Raw genomic sequence first — 10,384 nt, forward strand, 5'->3', positions numbered from 1 at the left:
TGTAAATCTTATACTAGATTACAGTGTTTGAAATCAAATTAATTAAACAACAGAACTAGAGATTTGTATAGTTGAATATTATAAGTTCGGTCGGTCATTTCGGTTTGCGGAAAAGAAATTCGAGTAGTTCGTTTTAAAAAGTTTGTTCGATCAATTCGGTTTTAAGTTTAACCGAATAATCGACCCTGTCTTTCACCTCATCCAATGGTTGTCCCGGTGCAACATAACATAACCAACCATAATATAATATCACATTGCCCAAACACAAGCTCGATTCGACTTATTGCGCGAGCTCGTTAGACGTAAAGTCACCTGAAGTCGAACAGAACATCATGAAATGCCGCAGTGATATAAGCATGACACTTCAAACTCAAGGGTCGCAAGTTGGTCACACGAAATCTTAGTCACAATAGAAGGATTTCAATTAACAAAATGTTTTAAGACATGGTTGAAATGAAACCAAGTAAAGCGAAACTGCACAATAATTCCTGATCAGCACAGCTGCATTCAGACTAAACACAAACAAATGAAAGAGGCTTTGTCCTAAATCAAGTTTCCATCAGTATCACCCTCCTAACCTTCTGCCTAATGTAACGCAGGTCACCTATTTGTCTTCCAACTGTCTGTCACAACTAAGTTTACTCCTTCCGCTAGTTAGTGTATCTATTTTAACTTTGGGGTGGAATGTTCAATGTTGTATTCACATCCATTTCCGCTAGAGTTTCTAGTTCTTGCAAAGCGGTAAGGGTAGTTTCGCTATTCAAGTGTGGCCTTATGATGTTCACTGTATGCTTGATTCTTGATTGCTGCAGCAAGTTCAAAAATGAAATTTTTATGAGACCATAATTGCAAATTTCATCACATATGTATTTCAATGAAACAAACATCTACAAAATATGTAGAAAACTTACAAAATATTGCAGTTTTCCATTGGGATCAAGGCAAGCAATTTGCTGTGGGTTGACTGGAGTTTGACTACCTGATGTTGATGCAGTCTAGAAACCATAGACAAGCAGGCACAAAACATAAACTAGTTCAGCAACATAGACGTATATGAAAGTAAAAATGAAGGTGTCAGTTTGATATAATACAAAAACAATAAATTTTGTTCATGAATAGAAATTTAGAACACTGTTACAAAAAAAATATAAGAACAGAAAATAACAATTAACCAACGTCACCAAACTTTACACACTCATTTTCTTTTTCTTCCCCCATAATTATTTTTGTTCGTCTTCAAACCTCCCAACATGACTACTTTTCATAAAATTATCTACTCCCCGAAAATAAATATTCTATTTTTACCACACTTAACAACAATATATTGAACTTTAAAATCTTAGAACACCTTACATACGATAAAAAAATTATTCCATAACGTGGTATCACCAACTCAATGCAATACATTCTTATGATGTGCATCTACAGTTATAAAAAAAATATTAAAAAAATCATCTTTCAAAAACAAAATCACACATGCATCATGTTCTTATACTTTTTTCAGAAAATGCTGGAAATAAATCAAGCATAGATGGTTTTTTATCTTCTTTTGTGAGATCAAATGTCTTATTTCATTCATCCAAAACCACTATTGAGATCAACAATGCACATTTCAACAAACATATTTTTAATATTAATCTCTCATTATCTAATATTCATTTTGATCAATTTAAAGTTTTACAATGATCTAATCGCAACATAAGTTATGTTAATTTATAAATCCATTGTTTTCCGACAAACCCCTAATGAATAAAGTCAGTACACTAGGTTGATGAAAGTTCTATGAGAGACCTCTAGTGGAAAATATTTGTACAAGGGAACAAAAATGCGACTTTGAATCTTCCTGAGCTCAGTATAAGAAAACAATGTGATGTAATACCCGTAAACAATCTCCCCAAGAGTTTACGCATTTATTTGAACAGCCACCTCAATTTCCTTATTTTAGAAAATCTTTTCATATTACTTGTTCAAATTATTACAATTGCATCTACATTTCATTCCCCTGAATTGCTCATTTTTAGGCTTATTCTAATTTTAAATACGCCATGACAGAATGGCATCATTCACCCGAACAATCAGTTCTTGGAATTGGTATTTATTGCCAGAACTATCTTAGTCAACATGTGAATAAAGTCATTATCTAGGGAACTAAACGAAGCATTTGAACTGTCAAAAGGTCCACAGACGTTTCAATCCGGTGATTTCATTTTCATCATGAATTGAAAAGAAATACAAAAAGCAATCTAGACCAATTTTCCTTTGCCCATCACTCAGGTGAAGCAACAATCTCTACAGTAGTTTCGCCCACAAAACAGTAGTTGAATCGTTCATACTTCTTAGTTTGTAAACATCAACTCATGAGTCAAAGTAAACAATTGATATGGGTCTATTTGAAATTGAACTCGCTAAATATCACAGCTTTACCTTTCTCGGTCGTCCCAGAGGCTTTCCACTAAGCTTCCTAGGTTTTTTTGGCTCCTCAGCGGCCGCCTTATTAGGCGTTTTAACCTCACTACCAGCCTCCTTAGGAGGCCGCCCCCTGCGCTTCCCAGCCACCTGAGAAAGTCCACCACCTGCTACAATCGACGCACCACCAGCGGTCACCTTCCTAGGCTTTTTAACCTCGCTACCAGACGTTGGTGGCCGCCCCCTGCGCTTCCCAGCCACCAGGGAAAGTTCACCACCTGCTACAATCGACGCACCACCAGTACCAACGACAACTGCCGTAGAACCCACTGTCCCACCGTCAACATCTGCCACCTTTCCCTCTCCATTAGCCACCTTAGGCGGACGTCCACGGCCTCTGCTGGTCCCGGCCATGACAGGGGAAGCGGCGTTCTTCTTAGGCCTTCCCCTGCTCCTCCCAACACTAGCCTGGAGGCCGCCACTTATTATCGGGCGACCACGCCCACGCTTGACCCCACCCTGTTTAAGGGGACGACCACGGCCTCTGGGGTTCCCGCCCACGACAGGCCCACCAACTAGACCAGTGGCAACATTCACAGAACCCAGTGGCCCAGTAGCCGCATTCTGCTGCTGGGGAGCAATATCTGGCACAGGGTTCTCAGGCAAGGACTGTTCACCAAAAACAGGTAGAGCATCTTGCACGGACTTATTCTTAGGAGGGCGTCCAGGCCGCTTCTTTTTCCCAATAGAATCAGCCCCATTTAAGGAAACAGGAGGTGGAGGCGCAGATCCAGCAAGCTTGTACGAGTTCTTAACCATCAAAATCAGACCGTCATCTCTCAACCGCTTCAAGTGTGTGGCCAACAGTGATGCGTGAGTAGGCGGCAGGTTCGTGTGATGGGTCTTTATGTACTTAGCAATAGCTCTCTTGCTCGACCCATTTCGCTCATTCAACGACGCTATGGCATCCGTTATAATCTGCTCAAACACGAAAAAAAAAAATCACACCCACGAGAAAAAAAAAATGTATCCATGGACTTGGACAGAAGTGAAAAAGAAACACTTAGTTGAAGTTGGATTTTGAAGAAAACACCTCGGCATAAGGTGGGTGATTGTGGACAGCAGGGAGAGAGGGAGTTGGGTCGGCGGCGGCTTCCGGGACATTTAGATCGGTGGTGGGTGGCTGTGGAGCCATACGCACACTTTAATGTGGAAATCAAGAAACAGACTTGCAGTGTGTGTGTGTGTGTGTGTGTGAGAGAGAGAGAAGAAGGGAGGAGAAGGGTATGAAAACGGATACGGGTTGAGGAATGGAACCGTCAACCGTTGGAGCCCGTGGTTTGTCAATCGTTTACCCACAAATTTTTTGATTTTGACAATTTTTTAGGTTTTATATCTAGTTTGAAAGACAGGATCACTCTTCGCCTGATCTCTTTATTTTTATTTTTTATTTTTATGTAATTAGCCGTGACTCTAGTATAATAAATAGGGATGGCCATGGGTAAGATATGGGGCGGATTTCATACATCCATCCTCATACCCATTTATTAAATTCATCCTCATACCTATCGGGTATTGAATTTCATCATCATCCTCATACCCATCGGATTATCGGATACTCATACCCNAACTCCATACCCTCTTCTATTCGGGTCGGGTATCGGATCCTCCAATGGGTTCGGAGGAAATTGTCATCCCTAATAATAAATGTATTTCATGTTTTTTAAAAAATATTGGATTTGGATTTCGTTATTAAATTGTTATATTTTTTTACTAATATTAATACATGTTATTAATTTATTTTATTTTAATCCTAAATCACTTGTATATTGTTACAATAACCCATACCAATCTTCTCGTAAAACCTAACAATTTACTAAAATTCCTCTCGGTAATTCTTCATACCCAAGTTAAGTATGTGTGGATAAATAATAGATTCCTTATGTTTTTAATGACGAGAGAGTAAACTATTGGACTAACATAATAATCAGTAGTCTACAAATCACACTAATCAAATCAAGTGTGACAGAATTAGACGGAAAGTGGTTGTAGTAGGATTACTCCAACTCATTATCATTAACCAACGTTCATATGATCGATTTACTAACTTGGACATCCAAACGAGCCAACATATTATTTATCTTATATTTATATGAGTAGGACATATCTCTAGCAAGCATAAATAGACATGCAATTAATGACTAAAATTAGTAAATATGAGTGTTTGAATAATTATTTATTGTTGTATTAAAAAAATGTTACTATAATTTGATTAAACACTTAAAAGGCGGATAGCAATTTTATTATTTGATTTTTTTTTATTGAATTCGATATCTTGATTGAGAATGACGTTTAATAATACAAAGAACATAAAAAGATATTTAAAAAACATATATTATTTGTATATCAAAATTCTAAAAGAATAAACAAATATTTTCAAAAGTCAAATTTCTCGTCATTTCATCCAAATGAATGAACTTTGATTAAAAATTTTAATTATTTTCAGAAGATGTAAAAAAAATAATTAGAATAAAGTTCTGATCAAGATACATGATAATAATATCAATATATGATCAGTCCATATACCAAAATTCATGTTGTGCACCCAAGGTTAGGCCAGTTGTAACTCATGAATGACATATATACTTCGTGATAAAGATCATACTTAGTGGTGTAACGTGTGAATGATTTATTTTTTCACTCAAATATATATTCTTGTGATCATTAGGGTTATGTAAGGACATTTACAACTCGTACAAGAATACAACTTGTTAATATTTTGTATGCGATACAAAAGATTTTTTTTTTTCCCGAGTTCGAGTTGGCAGCTGGAGCCATTTTCTTTGCATTGGATACTGAATTTGGTTTCTCCGACTTTGGTTATTGATGTTGAGATGCTAGAGACAGAAGTTGATTATGGTAATCAACTTTGTGGGTCAAGTCAGCATCAAATAAGGTTTATACTTTTTTTTTTCCCGGAGTGAAATAGATTCAAGAGACAGTTTGCGCATCTGGAGGAGCATCATGATAAAGGTGGAAAAAGCTCTCATATCCTACGGCATCATGCTTCACTATCTAAGTATGTCTATGATAAAGATATGATACTTCCTTGCAAATTTACATGTTTCTTGTTGAATTTACTGTACAATTATATGAAGTGATCATCGATTTTACTTGTAGACGGTAGTGTCAGCCTCTATCTAATGAAAAATATTAACAATCAAGATCTTGAGCTCGTGAACATGTTTCTGAGGTTCATAAGTAGCAAATAAGATAAGTTGGTAAATAAGTCGATGTGTTCTCATCTCTCATCATTTTTCATAACTCAGACCCGGTGAAATTGCCCACGCATCTTGCAATCATTTTTACCGGTCGTATAAATAATCTTTTTCCATTGGTTAGCAGGAAGATCTGATTGCGGAGCAAGATGAAGAGGCCGATGGGTTGTTGAGAAAGTTGCCACTCTCAATACTTGAAAAGATGGAGATAACATCATCCACGAGATTCTTTTCCGCTTGCATTTTTAGATATCTTTGTTTTTGGTTGTTAGTAACAGTATGGACCGGACCCGTGGATCCTGCATGAGTGTGAGGATCGAATTTTCCATATCACACAAGAGTTAAATGGCTTTTTGGAGCAACGTGTCAGTATTCGGAAACACCTTAGTGAATTTCGTCTACTTTTTAATTAAGTGTCATTTTTTATTATGTGTATTTTTAAAATTATGTGTGTTTTTTTTAACTATGTTATATTTTTTAAAAAAAAAATTACGTTCAGGTTTTAAGATTTAATTATGTATAATTTTATTTTTTTTAAAAATTATGTGAAATTTTATTCTGTTTTTTAAATACAAAGTTGTTAAATATAATAAAAAATTAATATATTAAAATCATCTCTACAATATTATCTTTCCATTGAAAGATATTTATATGAAATTATCAACGTTAACATTACATCGTCAAACTTCTTTAGTCTACATCCAAACTATGTAGCTTATATCAATACATCAACATGTATAACTATTTTAAAAAATCAGTAAATGATTGAGAAGTCTTTTCTATCCAATGTGTAATTGGAATCAGCTTTGCGAAATTTTTGTTTCAAGACCTTTCGGTAGGTTTACATTGTAAAAAGAGGCATCTGCCTCTTCAAATTCTCTGAGCTAAAAGCTTTGAATAATTATTTTAAATTATAAAGTTTGTTAATTTTAACTAAGATATATTTCGGTAGGTAGATTGAAGAGGACATAAATAATTATCGAAAATTTATGAAATGTTATCAGTATCGACATATTTACACGAATTTCAAAATCGAAATAAAAATTGAGAATTTTAAAATTATACTTCCAAAACACCCATATATTATCAACATTTAATCCTTTTGGCGATGACCCGGCTTTTTTGTATGCATCTCACCAATTACATTGGAGCAAAGCAATTTGTCAATTCTTGAATGCCTGGTGCATTTGACTCAAGGACCAGACTCCCTGACTATTTTAAATGATTTAACATCAAGCTCTTCCCAATAGTCAAGTTTGCCGAAATTTGAATCACTTTGAATTACTTTGGACAATAACTCATCACACAGATCCTCTGGTTTCTTTAAGTGTCATTTTTGCCTGCATGATGTAAGGTTGATTTACCAGTAATCCCCACAATTACATTCTCCCCCATTGAAGTGATGGAATCTGTTAGGATCACGCAAGATTATCAATCTGCCCATGATCTTCGCCATGTGTTTGATAGCCGTATGGCAGTCCTCACAAACCCGCAAGTTTTTAAAAACACGAACAGGTCTCCCTTCGGGTATCTTAATAATTCCATATGCAACAGCTAATTTTTCGCTATGGTACTTTAGCATCTGCTGTTTCTCCTCTTCTTCTACATCATGCAAAACCAGTTTTGTGGTTGAGATGTAACCATCCAGTTTCATCTTCAAATCTTGCTCTTCCAAGAAAGCAAGTATCATATCACTCTCAGGATGAGCAAAGTCTCCTACTGAAAACGTGTGAATCTTATTCTGAACTTCCACCCAGCTATACCCCGGTATTTTTTTAACGCCAGTATCCCACATTTTCAATCTCATTTTATTAACATCAAGCCACCTGCCTGAAGCTGCATATAAATTGGAAAGAAGAACATACATTCCAGCATTCCAAGGTTCCAATGCAAATATCATTTCAGCCGCCTTTTCTCCTAACTCGGTATTTCCGTGAATCCTGCTGGCACCAAGGAGGGCCCCCCATGTTGCTGCATCTGGCTCGAAAGGCATATTTTTCATCAGATTTTGAGCATCATCTAGCCGTCCTGCACGACCCAAAAGATCAATCATGCAAGTATAGTGCTTTGAATTTGCCACTATGCCATAATCATGATTCATGGAATCAAAGTACTTTCTGCCCAACTCTACCAAGCCTGTGTGACTACATGCGGACAGAACACCAACCTACATGAAAACAACACAAGTGAGTACTGACTACTGAGTAACGACAATCAATAGATGTAGACAGATTGCACGTACTCAAAACAGAGAAACATAAAATAAAACACTTCATTCACCTGCACATATTTTGCACAGATAATAAATGCTCACTTCTTTGGGAAAGAAGGCCTTTTTCACTGTTATTTTTTCTCTCTGTTCATTAAATTTTCATAGTTGGGAAGTTGATGTGAACTAAAAAAGAAGCATTACAAAATTCACGGTATGGTTTGAGATGCTATAGGGTGAACTTCAGCCACCTTCAATTCCCATATAATGTATTTCCCGACATTAAAAGGAGGAAAAGTCTATGAACAGTGTTTCTCAAGTAAAATTGGTTCCACTACATGGGCTTGAGTGATAGACTCGATGCAAAATGCAGAACAATTAAGGGATATAGGTGATTCATGAAGTTAACAGCATGAGTAGGAATTCAAAATGAAGTAATAAACACGTACAGTTCTGCAATACTATTAATTAAACTTAACATACAGGTGAAATCAAGAATCCTCGAGCCAATCTTGTGCAAAACGAGAACAAATATACACTCAAACAAAATTTACCATTGTAACTTCATCAGGCTGGATGCATGCCTGTTTCATTGAGTGAAAATGTTCAAGAGCTTCTTTGCTAAATCCATGTCTTGCATAACCAATAATGATGGTGTTCCACGAGACAACATCCCTATGCTCAATTCCAATGAACACTTCCTGTGCCTCATCAATGCTCCCACATCTACAGTACATGGCAAGGAGAGCATTCCCCACAAAGCAGCCAAACTCATATCCAGCTTTAATTACACGGCCATGTATTTGCTTCCCCAGCTCAAAAGCTGCGACGTCAGAGCATGTACTCAATACACTAGTAAACGCTGATCTATTTATTCTCTCTCCGTCCCTCTTCATTTCGACAAACATTCGTATTGCCTCCTCACTATCACCGCTCTGAGCATAACAGGCAATTATTGCTGCCCAAGAGATGCAATCCCGATGATGCATTCTATCAAACAAGCTTCTAGCATGAGCAATGTCTCCATTTTGAGAATAACCTGTTATTATCGTATTCCACGAACTAATGTTCCTACCAGGCATTGCGTCAAATAATTCTCTAGCCAGATTCATGTTCTTGCTCTGTACATATCCGGCGATCATTGCGTTCCAAGAAACGACACTCTTCTCAGGCATCTCGTCAAAGATTCCCCTTGCCTCGTCTAACTTACCATTTTGTATATAACCCGACACCATTGCTGTCCATGTAAAGACATCACGAACCGGGGACTCCTCGAATAACCTCCTTGCCTCGTCCAGCTTCCCATTTTGAGCATAACAAGTAATCATAGTATTCCATGATACTTCATCCCTAACAGGCATACGATCAAAAATCTCTCTTGCTTCGACCATCCGCTTCTGCTTCAAGTAGCCACCCATCAAACAATTCCAAGAAACCACAGCCCACTTCTCCTTGCTATCAAACAACCTCCTAGCCTGCTCGATCATCCCATTTTGAACATAAGCCGCAAGAATCCCATTCCACGAGATCTCATTTTTCTGTGGCATCAAATCAAAAATTCTCCTGGCATCATGTACGAGCCCGTTCTGTGCATACCCCGACAACATAGCGTTCCACGAGACAACATCCTTTGCAGGCATTTCATCGAACAAAAGACGAGCTGCCCCAAGATTCTTGTTCTTTATATGCCCACTCAGCATCACATTCCAAGAAACCAAGTCCCTCTGCGGCATTACATCGAACAGCTCCTGAGCGAGATCAAACTTGCTATTTGAGAGGTACCCAGATATCATAGTGTTGTAAGAAACGGAAGTTTTCCGAGGCATAGAGTTGAACAAACGCAATGCCGCATTGCATTGGCCGTTTCGCATATAATCGGTGATGGCGATGTTGCATTTCACTATATCGGAGTCCGTAACTTTGTTGTTCCTGCGCTCTGGCAAGGTTGTAGTTTGAGCATGGATTCTCGTTCTTGATTGGTAAGAACGAGAGAAAGTCGTCTGCAGTTGTCTGATGAAACGCATGGATTGCGATAAGGATTCTCATTTCACAGCTCAATCATACTACAACCTTGTGCGCGCGCGCGCGCGATTACCATAGAAGTTAACATACATTCATTTCATAACTTGCAGTACAACTTCACCGTATCACATTCATGCCAATATGGATGGACCATACTTGAAAAAATTTAAGAAGAATATAATATTTGATTGGTATAAAACTGCAGTTCCCACCAAGAACTTCGTCAATTTAGCTTGGATGAACATGTCATTTAGGAAATTTTACAAATTATGAAATTTAAATGATATCGTTGTCGATTATAATCAATACAAATTTGATAAAAGGTGAATTTAAAATCCCTAAATTGAAATGTTTTAATATATTTATTATATGTTAATTATCATTGCATCACGTAAAACATGCGACGAGTCGTGTTAATGTAAACGCGTTTATCATCGTATCACACAAAATATACGATGAGACGTGTAAA

The 10,384-nt window shown here is 37.2% G+C and overlaps 2 protein-coding genes across 2 annotated transcripts; both read right to left on the bottom strand.

Annotated features, from left to right (window-relative positions):
* Window positions 1-384: 384 nt before the first annotated feature.
* LOC140978369 (uncharacterized) lies at window positions 385-3,778 on the bottom strand. Its single transcript, XM_073443335.1, has 4 exons — window positions 3,500-3,778; window positions 2,425-3,384; window positions 912-995; window positions 385-806 (listed from the first exon to the last, which is right to left on the bottom strand). Exons 1-4 carry the CDS (start codon window positions 3,599-3,601, stop codon window positions 669-671), a joined length of 1,284 nt encoding a protein of 427 aa, XP_073299436.1. The 5' UTR covers window positions 3,602-3,778; the 3' UTR covers window positions 385-668.
* Window positions 3,779-6,657: 2,879 nt separating this feature from the next.
* On the bottom strand, window positions 6,658-10,149 carry LOC140978370 (pentatricopeptide repeat-containing protein At4g02750). Its single transcript, XM_073443336.1, has 2 exons — window positions 8,448-10,149; window positions 6,658-7,851 (listed from the first exon to the last, which is right to left on the bottom strand). The coding sequence occupies exons 1-2, from the start codon at window positions 9,915-9,917 to the stop codon at window positions 7,045-7,047; spliced, it is 2,277 nt and encodes a 758-aa protein (XP_073299437.1). The 5' UTR covers window positions 9,918-10,149; the 3' UTR covers window positions 6,658-7,044.
* Between the last annotated feature and the right edge of the window lie 235 nt (window positions 10,150-10,384).

The sequence above is a fragment of the Primulina huaijiensis genome, chromosome 6 (assembly GCF_012295235.1).
Source record: "Primulina huaijiensis isolate GDHJ02 chromosome 6, ASM1229523v2, whole genome shotgun sequence".
NCBI classification, from domain to species: domain Eukaryota; kingdom Viridiplantae; phylum Streptophyta; class Magnoliopsida; order Lamiales; family Gesneriaceae; genus Primulina; species Primulina huaijiensis.

What these genes read in the sequence shown, in the direction of transcription:
- LOC140978370 (XM_073443336.1), bottom strand. Translation starts at nt 9,917, where the DNA reads ATGCGTTTCATCAGACAACTGCAGACGACTTTCTCTCGTTCTTACCAA. An exon ending in AGCCTGATGAAGTTACAATG is followed by an intron (nt 7,852 to 8,447) that starts GTAAATTTTGTT and finishes GTTTTCATGTAG; the next exon opens with GTTGGTGTTCTGTCCGCATG.
- LOC140978369 (XM_073443335.1), bottom strand. Translation starts at nt 3,601, where the DNA reads ATGGCTCCACAGCCACCCACCACCGATCTAAATGTCCCGGAAGCCGCC. An exon ending in ATCACCCACCTTATGCCGAG is followed by an intron (nt 3,385 to 3,499) that starts GTGTTTTCTTCA and finishes GTGTTTGAGCAG; the next exon opens with ATTATAACGGATGCCATAGC. An exon ending in CTCTGGGACGACCGAGAAAG is followed by an intron (nt 996 to 2,424) that starts GTAAAGCTGTGA and finishes TATGGTTTCTAG; the next exon opens with ACTGCATCAACATCAGGTAG.